Source organism: Poecilia reticulata, linkage group LG3 (genome assembly GCF_000633615.1).
Source record: "Poecilia reticulata strain Guanapo linkage group LG3, Guppy_female_1.0+MT, whole genome shotgun sequence".
Classification (NCBI taxonomy): Eukaryota; Metazoa; Chordata; class Actinopteri; order Cyprinodontiformes; family Poeciliidae; genus Poecilia; species Poecilia reticulata.
The window spans coordinates 20,330,762-20,355,825 of NC_024333.1; the positions used below are offsets into that span (position 1 = coordinate 20,330,762).

A 25,064-nucleotide genomic window follows, 5' to 3' on the forward strand; every position below is an offset into this window, starting at 1 on the left:
TAGAAGATTAGATTTTTGTGGCTTGTTTACATATAAAGCCAATCTGGAAAGAGCTATTTCAGTGTTTTGCAAAATCTAAAACACATAGACTGGTCAAACTTTCACTGGGTTTGTTCCACATTTAACTTACTTTATAATGCATTTTAAAATTTAGGAAAGTGTAATTTGATTTGTGAAAGACAAAACAATGGCATTTTGGAATACTCTTGATATTAAGACAAACCGAAAAACCTTTAGACTGGTTTACCTGGAGTGGATTATTCTACGTCAGTGGAATCCAACTCCGGTCCGTGAAGAATGATGCTTGTTTGAGATGCTTCCCTGGTCCAGCATCTAAACGGTGAAATTACATCCTATACCAAGGCTAGATTTTGAATTATTCATTTTAATCAGGTTTGGTGAAGTAAACATAGATATAAAACAAAGTTTTCACTTGATGATGATACATTGCAGTTCTACACTATTTCTAATAATCAAAAGTTGCTGGATTTGTAATTTTTCCAAAGCCACAACAAAATACCAACATTTGTTTACAAAACGTGGATGCAAAGTGGTTAAAGGGGAGAATTTATTAAATTGGGTGGCCACTGTAATCTATTTATCGTTGACTGAAACACATAATGTGCAAACATAGGCAACTTGACTCAAATTCTGTCATATTTCTTTGGAAAAAAAACTGAAACATATGTAAATGGAGTGGAATACAAAGTTTACATGAAATAACATTATTACATAAAATAGTTACATTTTAATGTTTTATGATAATTACAATTTAGGAGAAAAACTGAATTATTAAAAAAAGAATATGCGCTAGGATGAATAAATGCTAATTATTAGCAAAAGGGGGCTGCACAGTGGTGCAGTTGGTAGAGCTGTTGCCTTGCAGCAAGAAGGTTCTGGGCTCGATTCCCAGCCTGGGTCTGCATGGAGTTTGCATGTTCTCCCTGTGCATGCGTGGGTTTCTCCGGGTACTCCAGCTTCCTCCCACAGTCCAAAAATATGACTGTCAGGTTAATTGGTTTTTCTAAATTCTCCCTGGGTGTGAGTGCATGTGTGTGTGTGTGTGTGTGTGTGTGTGTGTGTGTGTGTGTGTGTGTGCATGGTTGTGTGTCCTGTCTGTCTCTGTGGTGCCCTGTGACAGACTGGCGACCTGCCCAGGGTGACCCCTGCCTCTTGCCCGGAACGTTAGCTGGAGATAGGCACCAGCAACCCTACTAACCCCACTTAGGGACAAGGGTGTATAGAAAATGGACGGATATTGGCAAAAGGGAGACTACTTTATGTCTGCTCCCTAGTAAACTCTAAAATACATTTTACATGTAGTGACGCAATGGTGGCTACCTTGTTTACAAGTAGGCCGCCAAAACAATTTATTTTTAGGATTCCATTCAACGTTCGGCAAGTCTTGAAATAATAAATAACGCGAACGAAATGGGAGCCGGTTCCCATCTTTTCGGAACCGGCAACGAGAGTCTGCTTCGTTTCGAGCGTCACATCCACGGTGCAGTTCCCCCTGTGACCAGCAGGTGGAGCTGCAGCAGCGCTGCTGTCCATGAGGAGGTGTTGCTCAAACGACTCCACTTTGTCCATGATCCTGACGTATTTCCTGGGGCTTGTGCCGACCACTCAGCGGTACACCGGAGGGGTATCATGACTGTTTATCATCAGCAGTTGTCTTTTACGCCTTCTTCAGTCGTTTCGCCGTGTCGTCGTCGGATTTAACACCGCAGTGTGAGACAATAAGCCGCAGGATCGAGCAGGATGTAAAGGAAGCTGGTAAGTTGAGCCGTTGGTAAGTTCACCGTTTGCTTTAGCTTGTTGTGTTTGACTTGTTCTGGTCGAGCTGCCGACTTTCACCGAGCCAGCTGCCCCCAGTTACGCCGAATCCCTGACACTTAGGACCAGGCAATGGATTATTGACTACGCTGTTGTCAGTTTGTGGTCTTCTCCCAAAAGGAGGGGGGAAGAATCACACACATAAACGGAGGCTACGTCGACTACGCCGCGTCCGGTTTCTGTGGTTGTTCCTGCGGAGTCGGACGGTAGGAAAACTGCTGCTTCGGATCCGCGCTGCTAAATCGGTTTGTGTCCCAAAAAAAGAAATTGCGAAACGATCGTCAGAAGTAGATAAGAGGAGGGAGGAAAGAGGGAAGAAAAAAAAAGGGGGAGGCACCTGTGAGAAGGAGCAGCGTGGCGTCAAGTTTGCGTTGATCACTGAGCGCTACAGTTTCAGACATATTTGTCAAGCGGAGGAGTCATCATCACCATCCTCATCATCATCGGATCAGCTCCAGCCGCAGCTCCGAGCCAAACGGTGACTCCGTGTTGTTGTGGCGAACTGGAGGACTGAGGTGAGTCAACCCCACGGAGAACTCTCAACAGGGGGCGAGAAATTAAAACCCTGTAACTTAATCTGGTAAATATTGATATTTTGAGCGTTTCGGGGCCAGATCGAGAAAGAGAGAGAAGTTTGGCTCTTCCTCTTCTGTGCTGCAGTTTAGCTCGGCTCTCGGCAGACTTTTGTTGGTGCTCCGTGTGTTTTTCGGGGACAGCGTGATTTATCTTTCAGGGAACTTTATAAAGGAACGAAGATAAATCTGGTTGTTTAAAATCGATAAGGGGGGAGGAGGAGGTTAAGGCATTAGTTTCTGGTGATGTATTTCTCTTGATCATTAAGTGTCAGAGTTGTTGCTGCATTGCTATGAGAAGTGACCTCTTCCTGTTGTGTTTGTGTCGAAATTTTCAGCTGGTGATCATTATGGATAATCACAGAAAACTGTGAAACCCACAGACATGCAGTAGGTAAAAAAAAAAACAACAAAAAAAAAAACACACACAAAAAAAAAAAAACCAAACAAGCACAAAAATTCACATAATGAAGTATTTATCCCAGAAAACATGAAGCCTCTCAGTACAAGACAAAAACACGTCGCAGTATTTACACATAAATATGAATGAGGGGCTTGTTTCTGCTAAGTGCTGAGCCCTGTGTCTTTGAGAGTTTTAACAACTCTTGTTAAAAGGAGAGCGATGTGACATGAGCATCGTTTCCCCCCCCCAGAGCTCTGGCTGTTCGCAGGCAGCCACAAAACGTAGACCTCTGCATCAGAGCCACTCGTCCTCCTCCCATTTTCTCAAGATGACCTTCACGTTCCAGCAGCCGAAGTGAGACTCRGAGTTGCAGCAGTTTGTTGACGTCCGTCAGACACGTTGCTCTATTTCACCTGGTGATCAACTGTTGCGTAACAAGTACAATTTTTCCTAACAGTAAAAATGAGCAATTCGATTTTGGTGCTCTGAGTTCTTCTTGCTATTACAATATTCAAGTTATAATAGAGTTATCTCTTTTYTTCTTTATTTTAATGCATTGATTTAAGCTAGATAAATGTAGGATAGCATTTTTTAAAGTGTGTATTGCTCAGATTGAGTTTTTTCTGTTTTCCTCTTGATACGTTTTAAAAACGCTTGCTAAGTAACTGGGCTATCTGCTCCTGTAGTCAGCCTGCAGTCAGCTGCTCACATAGCTCAACTGCTGTGGTTTTAAAACTGCGTGACTATTATTCTTTCGTTTAAACTGTTGTCGTGCTTCCAAACTTGTCCCTGTTGTTATGAGCAAGAAAAACACGTGGGAGACTTGGGTTTTTGTTTCCAACATCTAAATTAGGTTTTTTTTGTATATAAAATATATCAGTTTGAAATGATACAAATATTTAAAACTTTTTTTTTTTTTAGACAGCAGGCAGTCTTTATTGGTATCTTCAATAAAGACTGTTGCATTTGTGCCTGCTGAAGTTTAAAAAAATAAAATAAAGTTCAGTCTGAAATGTTGGTGCTTCTTTTACTGTCGAGTTCTCCTCATGTGTTCAGCATTCCCCAAAGCCCCTGCAGCCTCTCCGTTTCAAAGGAATCCCATCCAAAACGCGTCCTATCATCGCCTTTAATCAGGCACATTTGACATAAAGGAATAGAGCTGCCGTTACTCTTCTTAGAAATGATGTGACTGTTGCAGATGACGTCTCTGTCCTCCGGGGACTTTCTCCAACAAAGATGCAAACAAGCATCTTCTTCTGGGCTGTGCTCCTGTCACTTCTGATAACGCCTTTCTGGAAGTCATTTGGATCCAGACCTGCTGCCTTCCAGCGTCTGAAGGCTTTTTATGTCCTACTCCGGCCGAGCTTTTCCGACGCAGGCTGAGAACGGTTGCTTAGCGACGGCGATCTCCGGTTTCAGAATCGGTTTTATTGTCAGGCAGGTAGTTTATGAAGTTACACATTAAAGACTTGGAAAGGTCAAAATAATTACAATTTTTTTTTTATGAGATGCTGGAGAAAATGTAGAGTTTTCTTAGCCAAGAGGAGCAGACCTGTCCTTTCCTTACCAGCTGCTGTGCACTGCTGGTCAGCTGTACACTTCCACTTTACTCATATAAAATACAAATTTGGTTGTTTAAAATTATTTGTGGTAAAAAAGAAATAAATTGCAGTGATGAAATGGAAATGAAGAATGCCATCCATCCTTCTTATTTAGGAAGCTTTGTTTTAAAAATACATTTACTTTATTCCATAAAGTAATTAAGTAATTCCACTTTTAGGGAAATAACCTCAAATTTATGTTATAAAAAAAATATTATAACTAGAGCTGTGCCGTATTAGGAAAGCATGCAATTGAGATACGACTATAAAAACATTGTTGTATTGATATGAGTTGCAGCCAACCCACCGTTTATTCTTTGCCATCATTGCAGAGGAAGAGAAAGGAAAAGCTCAGTCTGCTCTGCCGAAGCGGCAGGAAGTTCCGTCTGAGTAAACGGATGCATTATTAGCATTTATTGGACTTCAAATCATTAACCTGCTCTTTTTACATTTTCAGTTTTGCACACATAAATTTAGTGCTTATGATAGCTAATCAATAAACTATGCGGCTTTAATAATGACTAGTATTTTTTTAAGCACCAACTCATTTTAGCAGCAGTAATGCTAGTCGATCCTTTCTGGTTTTAATCAAATCGGTGAGATCATGCTGTGTGTTTTCCTTAAAATGTTTGTGTGCGCTCCATGAAACCAAGATGAATTGTTTTTTAACTTTAATTGAAACTGCAAGCTGGATTTTTACATTTAATTGGAACTAATTAAGGATTTTTCAGATAATAGGAGCTCCTCTGGTTACGTAACACCTGCAAAGCTAATTAGAAAGTGACTTGAAGTGAATGAATAAATTGCTCATTTGTATGTTGGTCCAATAAACAAACCACACATTTTGCATAGGCTAATATGCGCCGTCCTTGTTGTATTCATTCATGTATTATATTCATAATTCAGCCCTTGGCTACACTCGCAGCCTATTATCTCCAAAACACTCTGGAGAGTTTTTTTGACTGCGGAGCGGGCCGACAGTAATTGTGGACTTAGAATAACTTGTTAAAGGTCATGTTGGCTAAACCCGCTGTAGTTTGTTTCTTCTTCTTTCTTTTTTTTTTTTTATCTCTGAACATAAACAATAAACCAATGAGGTGTAAAAACTGCTTCCTTACAAAAACTGTCCTGATGAGATCGGTAATGAGGTCACAGTTATCTGTTGGGGTTTAATGATTCTTGGCTAATTATGATACAGTTTCAACGCATTGTCAGGCTCTGATCTGCGCCGTAATTTACTTCAGGGAGCCCGAGGACGCTAAACGTGGCGGACGTTGGCTCCTCTAGCGTCTCTTGCAGGAGTTCGGCGGTCTGTTGGCCGCATCGTGTGCGGTTTTTTAGGCTGACGTTAAGGAAACTGAGTGGTTAGCTACGCCGATGAGGTCACGGGCTTCTGCAGTTAAATGTCAGCGTGTGTCTGAAAATCAAACAAAGGCCTGGGGAACGTTCACACTCTGTTTGCTTGTTGCATCAAAGGACAGAGGACAAAACTGAGTGAGTTATACACGCAGAGTTTTTGATGGGTTTCTCTCTGTATTGTAGCCTCTTTGGAAGTTGATGTTTGTAAAAGTTTTGATTTGATAAAGGGCCAATTTGATGTGGTTTTTTTTGTTGTTGTTTCTGTTGGCTCAACATTGACACAGGTAGATTTGTCTCTGTTGTGAAGCTATTTATAGAATAAAATGTAGGCATTTGTAAAGCCTGACTTGGATTAGCAGCCCGTCTTTCCGGGACAGAAACAGGCTGACCTGTTTGACTGGTATTTGCTGTGGACAGTTGCCTCATAATCTGCTGAAGGAAATTTACTGTACAGTTTGAGACACTAACTTCTCACTTTGCTAATGGACATCTCGGGATGTTTTCATCTTTTTATTTTGGTTATAAAATGGTTTGAAATGTCATTTTAGTGCTTTGAAACCAACCCAAGTTATCAGAATTTTTCTTTATGGCTACATTGTGCACCAACACAGACAAACAAAATGTCACTGGATGGGAAGGTTTGCTCTGATCCATGGAAGAGTAAAAAGAGCAGATGTTTCAGTTGGTGGGTGTTACCTGATCAGCTGTTTCCACAATGTGTGTTAACACTTGGAAAGGTTTGTTGACCCTGCGTAGCGAGCACGAGATAAGCCACATGCTACCGTTAAACCATATTATAAAATGTAATGGTCGTACTGGGTCATATGTTTTCTGAATAAACAACCGTCAGTTATTTGCTTAATGTTAGTGATGCACCAGTCAGAAATCTGAATAAGCTGATTTTTCAACTGATCGACGCTGATAAATGAGAGGCAAATCAGATACTGAAAAATTTAAATATTCCTGTTTGCTTGAATGCATCAAAACTAAGAACTCCCACCATTCGTAACAGAAGCACATTAACTAAATGCGTGTTCTTCAAGACACTTTTATTGAGTTTGATTAAAATAATTTTCCTGTTGGGGATTTGAGCTTATAAATAGGGATGATGTTGTAATTCCTATATATTCCTTAAGGGAGAAAATCAGAATCAGTCAAATCCTCAATCAGTGAGTCAGACCTTGAAGGGAAAAAAAAAAAAAAAATCCTGCTTCAATCTGTTCTTGAAAATGTATTGCTTTTGGTTTTAGAGACGTGACGCGATCACTTTTTATTCTAATTGCCCCTAATTACCCCAAACACTGAAATGCTCCTGTGTTTTTAATTTGAAATAACAGGTTTTATAAGAGGAGAGAAAAATGAGCCGCCGCTGCCTCTAAACGCATTATTCTTTCATTGCAACATATCATCATGGGAAATCTTCTGGAGCTTGTTTGTCCTTCCCGAGGCTAACACAATGGCTTACATGGGAGAAGTGACTATATTGCTTATAACACCTGAGTAAAAAGAAATAGGTGAGAGCCGCGGCTCCACCATAGACACCACTGGAGATCTCGTATAACTGCACGGAGAGGGAACCGCACAATAGGAGCATTGTGCTCAGTGAGGTCTAGTCCATTCGGTGGCACAGCAGTTAGCATGAGGGATAATGGTCTGAACAGACAATAAAGCGGGACCCCACAGCATTACTGCAGAAGTGTGTCAGCAAGCAATTAAACAACAAGCTAAGATTTGTGTCTGGGTACAAAACCTGGTAGCAGAAACCTAAAATGAGGAATTGGATTTTCCGTCTTTGTTTATAGTGCGTGGCTATCTTGCAGCATGCTACAAGAAAAGAAAAAAAGAAAAAAAGTGGAAGCACTACAAATTTCTACTTTGTGAAAAAAAATCCTCTCCACTGCTTTTTATGTGCTGTCCTTGGCTGCAGCCTTTTCAGTAGCTGCCACCGCTGCCTGAGGCGTTCACCCTCGAGAGGCTACTTCACTTCCTACTGGAACGGACTCTGTTGTTATCCCTCAGCATCCAGGGTGTGGTCCTGCTTTCCAACCACACTCCTCCACCTCTGCTGCCAACTCGGTCTACCTAAGCATTTTTCTTTTGCAACCTTCGTTGACGGTAACGTCCCGTGGGAGTTTGGAGGCCTAAATTTGCTGCCGTGTGCCTGACCACAATATCAGGTCCGCTCCAGACGCCCCGCTCACTGCGTCATGCCGGATTGTTAAATGCCTGTTCTTAGCCGGGCCGCTCAAACCTGCTGTTTGGGAACTTTAGTAGTTTTTTTTTTTTGGTTGATCAAAAACAAATAAGTAAATACTGTAAGTTATATGATTTGTTTAAAATCTGGTGTGTCCTAAGCACATTTACATATGTTTTGCATTTAAAAAGTTTTTTTTTCCTCATATGATCACACCCAGGCCACTTTGTGATCCTAAATTCTATGTTTGTTGAATGTTTTCTAACTGGTTATGTCGCATTTTATTCGACTTTCATACCAAAGCATGAAACAGACTCAGGATTTTGGACCACATGAAAGACTGGGATCAAATATAAGCAATAGACAAAAGAAGCATGTGACTTCCGCTCTATATTTATAATCGCACGCTACGTCCATTTTAGTTTTCAGCTTTATCTCAGCAGAACAGCGCTTCTGCTGAGAAGCTAACTTCCTCAAAATCCTGGTTTCTATCCTTCAAAACAAAAGGTATCCCCCAGCAGTGTTTACTAGTAACATTATAGCAGACAGCCTTGATGGAGGAAGTCCCGTTTTGTCTATTCTGATAACACAACTGTCTGTCTATGGAGGGCGAAGAGGGACAAAAATAAATAAATAAATTCTTTATTAAGTCATATACCATAAAACATATACTTAAATAGATGTTTATTACATAAATTATCTAGACAACTGATGTATTATTATTAAAATGTAGACATATAATAGCTGATGCAGATTGTTAATTAAATGTAATAATAATTATTCCTGGTTTCTTGTTCTGCAGTGTCACCGTGACACAATTTTGTCAAGTTGAGGGGGCGGGACTATGGGCGGGGCTTACATGGATCTGTTAAACTCCACCAGTGCAGCCTGATTTATGTCGGCCTTTGTAATAAAAGTTTTCCCTTGAGCTCTTTGGAGAGAGTTTACAATTAGCAAACAACACGGAAGCAGAAGATTATCATCCAGACTACGTGGCCGACAGATCCGTGTAAGCATAAGCTTGTATTTGAATGATTTAATGGTAACTAATAAATTTAATGTTTATTAAAATTTTTTTCAAGCATTTCATTAAACATTTATTTCACGTTACATTTAATTAATAATTTAATGATGCATTTATTTTATTTTGTCCCTTGTGGCCCTCCATACGTAGCATTTGCATTTGTGTACAACTTGCTGCATGCATCATGCCGAATGTGTTGCATGCGATGTTGCGTGCAACACACACGGCACTGGAGTGACGAGTGCAGTCCAGGTCACTCCAGGACTGCAGGCTGGTTGCACTGGAGTCTGATGGCAGCTGCATTAAAATGATAATATGAAGAGCATAAAAAAAAAATGCATCGGCAAAAAGACTTTTGATGTGGCCAGTTGGGACAGTTTGTCTTCTACTTTAATCTAGCTTAATATTTCCTTTTTGTGCAAAAATAAATGAAATACTATAAGATACAAAGTAGGAAAGCAAGGAGATTTGGTATTTTTAAATTTTTAAACTTCTAGAAAACTGTGTGTCCCAAACATACCTCATATTATCTCTGCTCTAGAACAAATAGAGCTACATTTCAGATATAGCGTACAAGTAAATATGCAGCTGTATCTTAGGTAGTTGCACATATATGTAAAAAATTTTATACTAAGTAAATGCAATAAGATGCAAGTATACCTTTTAATATATTTTAATACATTTTTATCTAGCATATTGTAAATCTGTTTTAATGTTTTTTTTCTGTTTTTTTTTTAAGAGCCAAAATGTTCAAATAATATTTAAGATGCAGTCCATCTTAACTGCATCTACATACATTTGATACAGTATGTCTTAAATGGTTCTTTTTTTAATATCTAACTTTATATTAGACACACATTCATCTAAGATGAAATTAGTAGCCGGTTTCTTAAAATTGGCAGCTGTCGTGTTTTCACCCCTTTCTTTAGTTTTCTATATTTAAAACCCAGGGAACAGATGTGATTTTTCTTGTTCTTCTGCTTTCTTCCTCCTACATTTGGGTTAACACGGGGTGATACATCTTCTTTGTTCATACTGGACCCAGTCCAGCTTGCTGTTTTGGGACTTGTACATCGGTTTTGATGCTTTGTGGTTTCCCCCATCTTCTTTTGTTTCTCTCCAGGTGAGCTGTGACTCTCGCTGCCTTCGACTCCCTGTGCACCTGCATGTGCTGTAAGCAGCCCCGGCCTGTTGGAGAGCTGCTTCGCTCCGTGACGTTCCTGCTTTAGGAGAACCCATGGCTTCTGGGCCTCCATCTCCCTCCACAGGCTGCAGGCTCAGGCTGCTGCAGCTGCTAATCGGGGCTGTGTTTGTGCTGCTGGTGTCCGGGTTTGGATCGGCTCTGGGTCACAAGGTCTACACCAACACATGGGCGGTCCACATACCCGGCGGTCCGGAGGAAGCTGACCAAATTGCCAAGAAACATGGCTTCATAAACCATGGACATGTAAGTTGTTTGGGCTGTTTTTAGTGTAGTTCTTTAGCTGCTGCTGGGATATGCTCCACTGGGTCGTTGTTAGTCATGGTTACCAAGGCCAGGTTTTGACTATGCAAATAGGAGATACCTGAAACCTGAAGCTGTTGCACACAGTATCCCATTACTTTGTAGCTAATATCTGCCTTTATTTGCTATTAGGGTTCTCCAAAAAGCCATCGAATGCTCTTTCAACCCCTCTTTGAAATATTTATGGATGATTTTTCATTATTTATGTTCATTTTTTTTGTGGGAGGACAACAAAGTAACATTATGCCTTTCTATTTTTGCTCATGTTTCCTTCCACACACACAAACCTTGAAATGTTCAAAGAGTAAAAAATCTCCCCTTTTGTGTTTGCGATAAAACCACCTTGTATTGACGTTTTTGTGCAGGTGCTTCATTGTTGTGCAAAGGATATCTTTTACAGGTGTGTCACTGATCTTTCTTTTCTAGGGATAACTTGACAGGGTTTTTCTTCTAATGCATTCAGTTCACAAGAACAGGTGTGTTCCCGGGTTGTTTCTGTGAAGCTTTAGAGCTTTTGAATGTGAAAAATGCTTGCAGGTGAACAGGTTAGACGACAAGTCCAAGAGTACAGTGTATCTACATGGAAATATGAAAGCTGACATGGAAAATGCTTTCAAACTTAGGATAAAAAGAAAAAAATTACTGTAAATAAAACGCACATTTCGTCACGCATGCATGTTTCAGACCATGAAGCAAATTTTAATCATCTGGCTTACAAAAAGTGGCAATGAGTTGAATGAATCCCGGTCCACACTTCTTTGCAGAATTGTTGTTTTAGGAAGCAGTACAACACCTCAATCAAATTTAAGTGGAAACTTCTACTAGGCAGCTCTAAAAGCTTAGTTTTTTTTGGAGCCGCTAAAGCTTCTGTATGTATCTTTTATAAACAAATGTGTCGTCTTACATGATTGTTGAAACTGTCCTCATGTTGTAACAGTGTAGCATCATACAGTCTGTGATGTGTGTTCCTACAGCCATCTGCAGAAATACCCCACGCCCGTTTAGAAACAACCAATCGGAGCCAGGAGGAAGGATTTGAGTTTTTTTTTTTTTTTTTAAATTAGGGGCACGGTGTGTTGCTTTTTGAGATCTTGTGCCCTACTTCACAGACAAGCTCTAATTAAATGATATATGATTGTGTTGGTTGTTAAATTGACCTAAATACTTGTGGTGCAGTGATTCATCTCAGTTGCTTCATAGTTTTACAAAAGAGGCAGTTGCAATTTCTTACACAGCAGGTAGATTTGTTTCCCCCATTATTAGTGAATCATTTGTTGTATTGATTCGCAATATCTTTATTTGGTCTTTGAGCTGAAACATCTAACTGTGATGCAGGAGATTTCTGAAAGTGTGCCAAAGATGTGTAGTGAAATCAATAATTTGCCTTTGTATAGGTCATAAAAAAGCTGAATGCCTTTAAGTAAAAAAACATTTTTTGTGTACTTTTGAGAAAGCTCTCAAAGTGACTATGACTAATTAAACCAGCTGAACCAAGAAAACTATAATCTTTTCCAATGTGCGTGGGTGACATTTTCCTTCTTTATGACTTCCTGCTTGGCTCCATTGGAAGCCGATCAGCTGGGTTATCATTTCCCATCATCAGCTTCTCCCTTACAAACAAATACTGAAGTAAACTAGTGTAGCCTTTAGGCAGATGTTGCTGGATATGTTTGTTTTTTATTCACATTTCTTTTTTCTTAGGAACTGTTGAGCATCAAATCCATGACGGCGCTCAAACATCCTGCAGATATTTTACTTGTAAAAGTAGATGTCATCATTGTTGATGTTGATTGTAGCTAAAAGGCTACAATTTAATCACTGGGTCTCTTAAATATTTAAGAATGTATTTGATTTGTGTTCTGCCGTAGCCTTTATAAGTTAGAGCTCAGTCTACTGGTTTGAGCTTTTTGCAGTCGAAAACCAGAGGAGAACAAGCAGCTCTTCATCCAGATGTTTAAAGTCCACCATGTCTCTGCTCTAATGGGCACCAGTGTTCCGTACTGCACCATATGGCCCGACTGGTCACATGGGAAAGATGTTAATTGTGCTCTGCATCATTGCATGAACACTAATGAGCAACCCTACGCACTTAAATCCTTTAAGTATGTATTTGCTGCGGAAAGCGGGGGAAACGCAAACAAAGCAACCACACCTGGGTGCTCAGAAAACGGCTCCCTGGAGAAGAGATCCCCGTGTGAGCCTTGGTCGGACTCGGCAGCTTGTTTCAGATAATTTTTGATGTTCTGAAAGCTAAAAGTTGGACTTTTATGTCTGAGCTGAGCTGGACTGATAAGCAGGGAGGCCGTTTTTGCTTAATAACGCTGCATTAACGAGGATATCTAGGAGGATGCTGAGTAAAGAGCCACTGAAGTGAAAACAGATGTGATCTCTCCCAGTATTCTTTCTCTATGACTTTGATCTCTTACCTTGCATGCATCTTTTTTAAATGTTGGCTAATTAAACCCAGTTAGGACCCATCACACTGTTTAATCTTGTGCTGCTGACGACCTCTATTACTTTTAACCTTATACGCATGTGACTCATTTTTACCTCATGAAAAAAGTAAAGTCAAAGTATCAAAGAGTTGTTCAACAGAGGAACACTTGGTCCTTACCAGAAGAGCTACACGTGAATGGTGTTCCCTGTTTAAAATGAATTGCAGAATGAAAATTTAATGAGCAACAAAGCTGAAATAAAGCATGAGGATTAATCTGGTTCTGCTGATGCCACAAAGTAAAGATGGAGTTTATGTTCGCCGGGATTCAACAGCGTAGCTGCGCGTTAACTGTCAACTGTGCAAGAAAGAGGAATTAAAGATGCCACCTTGGGCATTATAAAACTGATGTGCATTTCCTCCCCTTATGCAGTATGGGCCAAACAATTATAAGATGATAAATTAATTAATTATGAGGGTGGTTGCTAGATGAACACTATTTCAGGAGATTTACCTTTCCAGTTTGGAAAGGTACCGCTAGGCCTTGGCCTGGCATATATAAATACTCTGTTCATTAGCTTTGAAAGGCGAGCTTGATGATCACAAGTAATGACTTCAATAAAGATGCTCCGATGCGCTGCACTGCCTAGATGGCATAGTTTTTTTGTTCATTGATTAAAATGAAGCCATTAGTTTAGAAATAGGAACAAACAAATCTGCAAAGGTTTTTTGCCCCACAGCTGATTAGAAATGAAAGTTGCTGTGTGTGTGTGTGTGTGTGACAGACTGTAGCATATCTGAGCTGTGATGTTGCTCTGAGTTTCTCTCCTCTGGTTTGTGTTGGCGTTGGACAGGAGGCCTGCATGATGGGATCAAAGACCAGCTGGACAGGTGTTTTCATTCCACCTTCACTCACTCTGTTTGCAATATGGCATCTATAGCTCTTCTACCCTAAAGACATGGATTATTTATTGCTCTGTGCTGTCATTCATGTCCACACAAAAGACACATTTCTGCAAATATAGTTTGCTAGCAACAGATCCTACACAACAAAATTTCTTGTGAAAATTCAAGCTGTATTTTCTTAGATGCTCTTGGAAGCAGTTAAAAACAATTTTTTTTCAAAGCCAGTTTTAGTTTTCCTTAGGCTTTGCTATAACACATTTTAAGCTATTTTTAGCATACTATGCTAGCAGGTAGCCTGGTTAGCACGACTAGCATTACTCAAACTTTCTGTTTTCATCAACCAATGTAAAGCCTTACCTTGGCTCTGAGATTCCTGAAAAGGATCAAATATTCCCACATCCAGCACCTTCCACACCAGATCGATGCTAAAAGCAATTATGCTGTACTCTGGTTAGCCTTCCTGTTATCTTCTGAAAGTCTAGCTCTCTGTCACAGCCTGAATGAACATGTTTCAACTCGGTATGGAAACGATGGCTTCTTTTTACATGGCCTTGTACGTCTCTGTGCTTCGGACTTAATTTCAGCTCACAGATAATCTCATTATTCACACCCATCAGTTCAATCTGGTAGAGTTTAGTCTTCTTGGTTTACTGGGGAAAAAAAATCAGATTTTTGAATTTCCCCCCTGACAGTGCCCCAAAGTTCAAGGCTGATTGGCGGAAAAAAAACATTATAAATGGAAGCTAAAGAGGTGACTTTTTAATTTAATTTAATTTTCGTGTATTTGATTCTCTAAGATGCTTGGTAACCTTGTGGCTATTGTCGCATTTATTGTCATGTAATGGGCTAACATAAGCCTTTTAAAGTTGAGGGTATTTTATGTATACATTAACAAATATAACCTTTTTTATATTTAAAAAATATGCAGTCAAAAATTACTTCCAAAACGTTTCCTTAATTAAAATTCTGTAAGGTTTGCGAAAGGGACATTTTTCTGCAGTATATAAAATAAAAAACAAACTCTTACGTCAGACCTGTGTCCGTTTAAGTTTTTATTAGGATCCAAATTAATAGTACAACAAGCTTTTAAATTGCTGTTGGACTGTATCAGAAAGTGTAAATGTGGGGGCAGAAAGCAGGGAATGATGGGAATGTTTGCTTGATCAGGATCTGCGACTTGTTTCCCTCTTGACTGGTGTAATGGATCTGTCCTTATCATTGGCACAGTTGTTGAGGTCAAAATACATTCGAACTCCATTTTGTTTTTCTGTCCCTGCTAATCGATAAAGCTGAGCTGGCTGGTGCGAGTGGGTTGCTTGATGGTGTGGAAACGCCGAAGCCCTGTTGACTGATGGCAGTTTGTTATAGAAATTTCTGACCCAGAAGTGCACTAACTGTCAGGATTAAGGTGCTGCCTCGTTGCTCTGTCATTTGTCATCCTCTAAACTTTGTAAGTCATCCACTTTTTTTTTTTTCAATTTTTTTCTATAGTTTGTTTTTAAAGTTGTTGATGTCAAAAAAAAAAAGATTAAATGTATTTGAAAATACCTGATGTTTTTAAAAGTAAACAGCTACGGTAACCAAGTGATTAGGCTTTTCGCTGTGCAGGCGCTTCTAGATTAGAGTGCTATTCAAAACAAGGCAAATAATTAAAACTGAGTTAAAGTCATACAATTAAGAAATGGCTGACTCACACTGCAGTAAACCGGCTTTGGCAACAATCCTGCATCTGCTGATGGTTAGTTTGCATTTTAAAGACCCTCTTTTTTTGCTCACATCATCAAACTTGCGCTGCAGTTAAAGCGGAACCTGAAATTGTGGCGCTGTTCCCGGTCCGATTGCGCTCCCATTAGGGAGGTATTTAAATAAATAGTGAAATGGGATTTGAAGGAAGCCATTACTGGTAAGACGGAGGTCAGTAATGAGGACTGACACAAGCGAATGAATGCCGAGGATCATTAGAAGCGCGATCTTCAGCATGAATAGGATCAAATGTTACGAGATCAAAGGAATGATTTAAAAATGAATAAACTGCAGGCAGCGCCGCAACAAAAGAACTTCTTTTCCATTTGATCAGCTTGGCTGCTGGTGAAGCTGCTGCTGTTGCTGTTTGTGGGCCTGAAACATCATCTTTWTGTGACCTTAGGATTTCACCATCTTTCTCATCTTCTATGTGGCACATCAAAGTTCTTTTCCTGAAGATGAGTCCTTAAACCTTCACTCTTTGTAGCTGCACCTCAGAGTGAGTTATTAACTTCACTTTCATCAATGCCTTTCTCTTAGTCATCAGCCGTAGAGTCTCAGAAAGCCGCGCCATCCTGGTTATAATGATCGGCATGTGCGAGTGCTGCTCAGTGACTGACGGAAGCCTCATTTTCCCAGAAGCTCGTATAATTTTTTTTTTTTTTGTTTCCTGCTTCCTTCTGTTGTTGCAGCATGAATCAGGTGCTCATTTTAAGAAGGCAGCTGGGTTTTCAGAATGCAAAACCGAGATTCAAGTTTTTCTGGGGAGTTGGATTTGATTATTTATTAGATTTTTGTTTTGTTTGCTGATTTTAGAAACAGCAATTTTTATATTTGCTTCATGTAAAAAAAAAAAAAAGAAAAAAAAATGCATTCCTAAGCAGCATTTCTCAGAAGTCGTTCATGTGAACATGGACTTCTGATGGTGGCAGCAGATAATAACCTGTATTCATAGCTGATCTATTTAGAGCGCAGCATCCTACCCGGGGGCTTTGCCTGTAAGGGAGGATTGTGTTTGGGGAAACTGTACCCTTACTGTACTCCATGGCACCATCTTGGCTAGTTTCTAACTAAAAGTACCCACTTCCTCCTTCCTTATGAAACGGTGGAAGCATTTCTTTTTTTTTTTTTTTTTGACGGTCATTAATATTCTGTAACACAAGATTAAAGAACCGTGCAGAAGAGGCGAACACCGTCTAAAGTTCTGATGAAGAAGATGAGGTCCATGCTATCAGTAAGTCGTGACACAGAACTGCACTTGAGGGCAGCCTCTTTGAGAACTTCGCTTTTATCTAAACCACCGTTCTCTAGCCTGGAAAAGACACGCCACAACTTCTAATCTTTCCACTTCTGATATTTCCCTGTAATTTTAACAGCTTGTTTAAAGTACACTCCTTCCCCCCCTGGGGCTTTGCAAGGATATTGCAACATATTTCACCAAAGAATTTAATACTTCCACAATTCATGCTTCGTTGTGGCTGCATTTGCATGCAGGCGAGAATAAAAAGCCATAAGCCCTCTGTGCAATGTGAACAAGTTGATTTCACAGAGATTTTCACTCTGCATCTTATTGACACCCTAACAGGATTTTATGATGACTGTCGCTGTAAGTCAGATGAAATTTTAGTACAACTTGAACCATTTTTTTTTCTTTCAACGCGAGCCTTGCGGCTTTGAGATCCACAAGTATTCAGCAGATGTGTTCAGTGTGACCGTGATGGTCGATGATGACCCATACAATGTAAAGACTTCATTCATATCAGACAGAATGGAGCTTAAATTTAGTGGAAATCGCACAGATTGAAACTTCTTCGCAGTGTGTTATATTTGCTTATAGATATAAAAGATTAAGACGTGTTACAGTCGATGTCTGTTTAGTAATTGATTCGCCTGACAAGTTTTTCCCCAACCTTCTTACGGCTGGGAAAAGTATTCTCCCTGAATATTGACTCTGACGTTGCTCAAAAGAATCAAAACAGATTTCTCAAATTGGTTTGCTCAATGTAGCAATGTGGGATTCAGGTTACTTTATGCACAGACGTTTCCATTAAGCAATCAACCATACTCCACCTAGCTTTATAGTGTTGTAAGATACTTTAATATGAAGTAAGACATGTCTGGTTATTGTTTTTGGAAGCTTGCTGTGATGCAATCAGCTGTTTTAGGAATTGCTAACMGAGATCATCGGCAGCAGCCGACACGGGATTGGGATCACGATCCTGTGTGTACATGTTTGTCACAGAGATGGAAAGATACCAAAAGACGAACAAGCAAGTTTTATTTGCCCATTAAGAAAATAAAACAATCTCTTTTGTCAATATTGTTATCACTAGAGCTGAAACAATTAATCATGATGAATGAATTATTGAGATAATTGTTAACCGACTCGGTAAAAACTAGAGTTTATAGACTCATTTGCTGAAAGAACACAAAGCGTTATTTTGGTGAAATCCAGTTTGTATTTAATATGGAAAAAAAAAAACATTTCTATGTCTGTAAATATATTCTATCCAGAACTAAAGTGGTATAGTTTTAGCTTCTCTAATTGATTATGACAATAGTAATTAGTTGCAACCAGTCAAAGTTTGGGGTAAAGGTTCACCTGCGCAACACGTTGACTGAGAAAAAGCCCTGAAGCTTCTTATGTCGCATTCATGTTAAAAGTATGTGTTGCGTCTGTAACTCGGCGTGGTTGTCTTGCATTTAGAAAGTTGTGGGTTTGACTTCAGCTTCTTCCTGTCGCATGTTGAGTTGGCCCTGGGGAAAGAGTTAAACTCAAGTTGCCACCGATCTGTGTCTCAGTGAAGCGGTGAGTTCTGGTCTAGCAAAGCTAGACCAGAAAAGTGTTAAAAAAAAATCAAGTTCCGTTACTATTAACCAGAAACGCTTCCTGTTTTTTTATTTTTTATTTTTTTTAAAATGATGATATGAGTCTCTTCTGTGATGTAGTCCAGTGTTTGAATGATAAGATGAGAGGAGTTGCGCCACATAAAGAGGAATTGAATATTTCATGCGAGGGGCAGAGCGGGTGCCCTGTTCACTTCGGCTAATGTTCCTTGATGAAGCCGTCTGGGGTTCAATTCCCGACCTCTGGGCCTTTGCTGCACGTTCCCCTCTTTTCTCTCTCTGCTCCTCTACGGTCTGAAACACTGCAAATAAAAATTCATTCTCATTCTGCTTTCAGATCATTTCTTTGTTGTCTGTCAATCTTTCACAGTTTCTTTTCTTTTTTTCTTTTTTTTTCTTCCGCTGAGTGACCTGAATGCTGCTGGATAAATGATTTAAAAGTAGTGGGGGGGCTTCTCCGCTGCGTGGAGACTAGTGAAGTATTAGCCCGATGAAGTGAACTGAATTCATCTGCTGGATCGCACCTCGCAAAGTCAGCTTCAGTATGATGAAAAATGTTGTGCCGTTTCAGCGTCTCTTCGAAACTACATTAAGTTTTATGAATATTTTAAGATAAACGAAGCCGCTTGTTGAACGGTTCTGCTGTCGGAGGGAGCAGAGCGGTTTGTTGCTCTTTAATTATTTGCGGTTAATCTTACCTTTGGAAACTGATAACTGTTTAAGGTTCTGCCATTAAACTTGTGGGCTTGTTTAATTGTGCTGACTTCCAAATACCTTCATTTAGATGCTCTGCTAAACCGTAGAGGCTGCACAGCCAGATAAGGCCTGAATTATTTTTGACCCATCAATCCGCTGAAACTTCATGGCAACCTGCAAGTAGAGAGAAGTGGAAAACATTGGAAATTAGGAAGCTGAGCGTTCAGAGTCCATAATTGGACTCCAGAGACATGATATAATTAACTGTGAGGTGGGAGGGGGGGGTCAGAGATATTTGCTGGGGAATCTTATAGCAGGATGTGTCGATGATTGGAGAAGAAGGGAGCCCGCTGAGTGCTGATTGGAGCTTCTCAGCATGACTCGTACCGTACTATGTGGGTGGTTCCTCTTTTTGTGATCATTATTGCCAAACACAGCCCCGTCTGAAAAAACGAGACTCAGCGCCTTCATTAAACCCTGTCAGAGTCGAGTCCGCACCTCCCTGTTTTTCCCTCCTCATTGTCTCTCCCTAACAATGCTTGAACGTTTCAGCCTGCTCTGCAGCGCGGTGTGAAATTAACTCTGAACTTCTCACAAAAACGGTGAGAATAATTGTTTCCTTCATCAGCGGCGTTCAAACGAGTCAGCGAGTTTACTTTAGGGGGGAAAAAACAAAAAAAAAAAACCCAAAACAAAAGCAGGTGCGTCACGAGGAGCATTCAGCTCGAGAAACCGTGAATTAATGTGGAAAAGTCCCTTTCATAAATGAGTGTTACGTTAAGTGATTTGGCTAATATTTGTCAATAGGGTACGACTCTAATTAAATCCTGTGAGCGTGTAGTCAGAAAAAAAAAATAGTTACATGCTGGCAAGGCACAGGCCATTTAATAAATGTGGCCTGATAATATAAAATTGGCCCTGAACACAAACATCCCTATATCATCCAGAAGGTGATAGATGTCTCACTACCACTCATTAAACTACTCCTCGAATAACAGAGCAGCGTGGACAGTGAGTGTTTGTTGTTTTTTTGTCTTTCCTCTTTTTGTTTTCCTGTTGCTGACCAGATCCAGCTGCTGTTAAGGCATCAATCATGCTATTCATCACGGATACCGTTCCGATGTCCCGAAGGCCTCTCCGGGGTCCTCGAGTCAAACACCGCAATGCACACAGATTGCCACTTCTAAATATTTGATCACGTTTAAGCATGTTTTGTAAGCTGGTTTGCTTTTGCCGTATCTTCATTAATCTTTAACGCGGCACTCTGTGCTGTGACTCTGTCCTACTTCAAGCTGAAGGGTGTGCAGCGTAGCGCAGATACTGTAGCGCGTCCCATGGAGATGCTGCTGCTGCTGCTGCTGCTTTGAAGTTCGGTAATGAATGCGTCTAAATCTGTGTGTGCTGTCAGAGTTGTTCGATTTGGTCCCCTCGTTGGGTGCAGACAGGCTTTTTTATCCAGGGAGGAGAGTATTGTTACCAAAGCGGGGCTGGTTCGTCAGTGACAGAACGGTGCCTCTGCGCTTGGTACTTGCTGCTGTCAATAAGAGAGCCTCCTTTTATCCGGGGCGCTGCTCTGTTGTTCATCAAGTACCCCCGGATCTCACTTCGTCTTAGCACAGCCGCTCCTCTTTGGACACTAATGAACTTCACAGTTGACTCATCGTGTTCATTCAGCTCAAGACCTCGGTGGCGAAAGGACAAAGTTGCCAGCAAGAAGTGATTATCCCAAAAAAATAAAAATACTGACTCATTGTCTGCATGTGCGTTGCAGTAGAAACAAAACCAGAAAAAAAGTCTGTAATTATTTTTCAGCTGGTGAGACATTGCACTTTCCATATTTCCATATTTTTTCCATAGATTGACGCCATAGGTAGGCAAAATACTGAAAAAATATTTTTAGTTAGTCTTCAACCTTCCAGATCACTAAGTTCTAAACAAACAGAAGCAGCATTCAGTTTGTATGCTCCTCTAATCTGGAATAAACTGAAAAACATCTGAAACTCTGAGTTCCTTTAGATCAAGGCTAAAAACCTCGCTGTTTAGAGCCGCCTTTGTGGAAAACTGATCAACATATTTGATGTATTTGCTTCATGATTTTGATGATAAAATTGAACAACATGTAACATTTATGCCTTGTTATATAATTGATGACTGCTTTCATGATGTAAGGCGCTTTGAACTGCCTTGTTGCTGAAATGTGCAACACAAATTTGACTTGAGTCGACTTGAAGCAGCGTGCACTTTGAGATGGGACATAAAGCCACAACCTCAAGAACCCTGCTGCACATTTTGTTTTTTTTCCTAATGTCGTCGTCGTTGGGAAACAGAAGTTGGAATCAGCAGCTCAGATTGCAAAGAGAAGCTGAAAATCTGTATCTCTCTGAAAAGCACTGGTCTGTTTTATCTCTACTAAATATAAAAAGAAATGTGTTTTGCTGCAGTTTCCACAGTGAACAACAAATAGCTACTGGTCTGCTCATAAATTTTCATGAGCTAATCCCAGATGAGGATGATTCGGTAACACTCCAGATGTTGATGCTTAAGGTTACAAATTGCCTCTTGCTTTTCAGCCTCCAATGTTGCTTTTGTTATAATAATTGAACTAATTATGTAGCAGCATTGCTTTAGAAATCACCGCTGAAGATGTTTATCACGTGTCAGGATAGACATTTTTAAATGGATCAGATCAATAGATGCAGCTACACTTAATGATGTGTGACTGAACTGTGCTGCCATCTGTAGAGCTGCACAATGTGTCTCAGTCTTCATGATTTTTTTTATTTTTATTTTTTTAAGAACTGTTATTAAAAAAAAAAATACTGTCTGGTCAAAATGATCCCACAGATGATGGCGGAGAATGCTGTTATTTTCTAAAGGGCTAAAATAACAGAAATCCATTTCTAGAAGCACTTATGGGGGTGGCTTCAAAAAAAAAAAAAAAAACTTAATCTAAAGACAAAGATGAAAAGAAAAATAGCAGGCTGGTCAGTGGGAGGCAATCTCTCGCCTGAAGCAAAGTGGTGAACCACCCATACTGCCAGGGGTCCTGGGAACCGCAGCAGTTAGGACCCAGCACCGCTCAGTCGTTATTCTGCTCTCCCACAGCGGAGCGATGGGGGCTGGGACGGAGCCCAACCACACGCAGGTCACAGAGGCTGTAACGAGAGCCAGATGTGCAGGAGAGACATGAAAACACTCGGACAGGAACCTCTTTACCTTTTTAAGTATGAGCACACACACATGTGCGCACATGCGCTCTCTCGTGGGAGATGAGGCATTTGAAGAATGTTAGGACAGTAATGGAACTTTTTTTTCTCTCTTTTTTTTTATCACTTTCAGAGTTTGCGCTTTTGACAGCTCGTAGATGAGACGATTAGCAGATTTAATCAAAAAGAAAAACAAGTACGCTGACTGCTTATGAAAATACTCATTAGTTTAAACCCCCGGAGTACTGAAGTGTTCAAAGTAGGCAGATTCATATGATTCCTATTTACTCTGAATCTGGGTTGGGGGTTGAACACACCCCTTCAGGGAAGGAAATTACTTCATGGCGTCGTTAAACGAAGTACTTACCCAGCTGTTACAAGATAAGCCTGCTGTAGGTCCAGGTGTGAGCATGTTTGTGACTAAAAAAACAAAATACCCCACCAGCATTCTTGTGCAATGATTACACAAAACCTCATGAATAATAATTGAATTTCATAAGAAAGCATTAATCTGTCTTGTTTCATCAGCTGAGTTGGAGAGAACTGACACAGATTCGTTAAAGTCGTCTGTTTCGGCTGGCGTCTCGTGTCACGGAGCCCTCAATGAGGGCAGGGCGCTCTGCTGTGTCAGGCCTCTGCGTCCTTCATCAGCGCGGGCCCCGCGACCCGGCCTCGCCTCCTCATGTTTGTTGATGTGGCACACATGCAAGCCGACCCGGAAGGCGGGGCAGCCGTCTGCCGTTACCAAGTTGGAAAGCACAAAGAGCCAGATCGCAGATAAGCCCCTTTTAACAATGAAAACAAGGAGGTGAACGTAAAGCAGCCTTTAACGAGCCTAATGGAGGCAGGACTGTGGGAGGAATGTTGCCAGCTGGGTGGAGCTTCGTTTAGTTTTTCCTTTTACACGAGGAGTCTCGCCGGGGTTGGAGCAGTTTGAGCTGTTTGGATGTGCTGTGGTGAAACACAGACGCAGGTTTTAGGTTTCAGATCAGATATCGTTTTCATTGTCGGTTTCACAGAGCTGCTGGTTTCTGTCTGCATAAATGAAACGAGGACGAAACCAGTTATTTGATTTCGCTACTGTGTACCGTTGATAAAAAAAAAGGCTCTTTTTTTCCCCCCCACCTTGTTAAAGTCATTTGTAGTTGCAGTGTTTACCCGTCTCGTCCGTCTCTTCACTTTTTAAGTTTTCGCTCCGTGACTAGATGCCAGTTATTTAACTCAAGTTTATTTCCTCCAGCACCTTGTCAAAAATAACAAGAAAAAACTGATCTGTTTGAGCTGCTCTTTCAATTTGTTTTCCACACTCCTCAGTCATGCGGCTGTTCCCTCTCCACAGCGCTACGTTGTGAGTAGGTTGCATGTTTGTTGTTTGAGCGTTTCCAGTAAAATACTGGTGCCTCGCCAACTTGGCAGAAGTCTTGCGTAAAAAGTCCTGGAGGTAAAATGTATTTTTCCTGGTAGCTCCAGAAAATGCGGTGTTTATCTTTCCAACTTGTCATTTCATCTGTTCTGTTGAAGCAACAGGATCTTCGGCTCGCCTCGGTTCCCACGAAAGCCTCCTTACCGACGGCTCGCACCCAAAAGACAAGTGACCCGAGATCTAAAGTGAGCTGCTTCTTTCTGCATCTGCCATGCACTTTGCGGAGGAAGTGAAATTTATCAGATCTGTGTCGACCACCGGTTGTTCTTGAGGGTGTTAAAGTGTTCATGAATATTTTATTGCTGATGTAAGCTTTGCATCAGTGAGTTACGGGCCTCCCCAGTCCCTCACCTCATCTCGTGTCTGTGAAATTGAATCCCTGGGTACCCGCTATCTGCTTTATTGTCTATGATGGTTATGCTGACTGAAGCCGTGCTGACTAAATTGGATGCTTTATTTGTTTGTTTTTTAACTGTGGGAGTCGACTGCTGTGTGTTTGGATCAGGAATAATGCTTTAATTTAAATATATGGGTCTTGGCTCCTGGTAGGAGTTGCATCTTTATTTAGCTTTTTTAAAGAAAAAAACCCCCCTAAAAGGCACATTATTTTCTTTTGATATTGCATAACAATGATGAGCTGCGTTAAATCTTTTCTAAAGTACATAGATAAACCCATTTTATAACTAACAAAACAATTTGAGGGTGAATTACAATTTCTTTAAAGAATAAATGATGTCTGTTCAGGATTCTTGTGTATTTCAAGGAATAAAACAATATAAAAATAACACCTCAACTAAGAAAAATGAAGTCCAATGTGTGAATATTCGAGCATTAAATCTACTTATCAATGCAGCAGATTAACTAAAATTAAACAAAAACAAAATCTGATTTACAAACTGCTAATACAGTTTGTATTAGCAGTTTGTAAATCTGCTACAAACTGCTAGATGACATGAGTCATCTTTAATGACCCATGTCATTAAAGATGACATGAGTACCCAAAGGTTGCTGAGCAACCGAGGTTATCCTTCAGCTTTCATATCAAACCCAGCAACAGGTCCCTAAAAGACCAATATTAATTACAACTGTGGTAGTAGGGTTTGCTTCTGACAGTAACTATTGCTTTTGATAACATACTATTATTATTAAACTGTGAAATTCCTTAAAGATATTTTTTGCCACGAGACTTTTTTTTTTAAACGCAAGTTGACTTAATTCTTTAACTTCTTCATGGAATATCCATCAGCTTTTCTTTCTAATGTTTCTCAGACTTAGAGTTTTTGAAGTTGGTTCCGCTGATAATTTACCCTGAACTT

At 40.3% G+C, this 25,064-nt stretch overlaps 1 protein-coding gene across 4 annotated transcripts in view; it reads left to right on the forward strand.

Moving 5' to 3' along the window:
• The first annotated feature begins 1,252 nt into the window (after positions 1-1,252).
• furina (furin (paired basic amino acid cleaving enzyme) a) overlaps positions 1,253-25,064 on the forward strand; it is an 82,645-nt gene continuing 58,833 nt past the window's right edge. Inside the window, exons 1-2 of one of the 4 annotated variants that reach the window (XM_008405438.2) lie at positions 1,253-1,776; positions 10,113-10,436. In XM_008405438.2, the coding sequence (XP_008403660.1) occupies positions 10,227-10,436 (210 nt within the window). In that variant the 5' untranslated portion in view covers positions 1,253-1,776; positions 10,113-10,226. Of the gene's footprint in view, positions 1,777-1,806; positions 2,352-5,884; positions 5,907-10,112; positions 10,437-25,064 lie in introns of those variants that run through there. The other 3 variants (XM_008405439.2, XM_008405440.2, XM_008405441.2) reach the window with 3 other exon arrangements.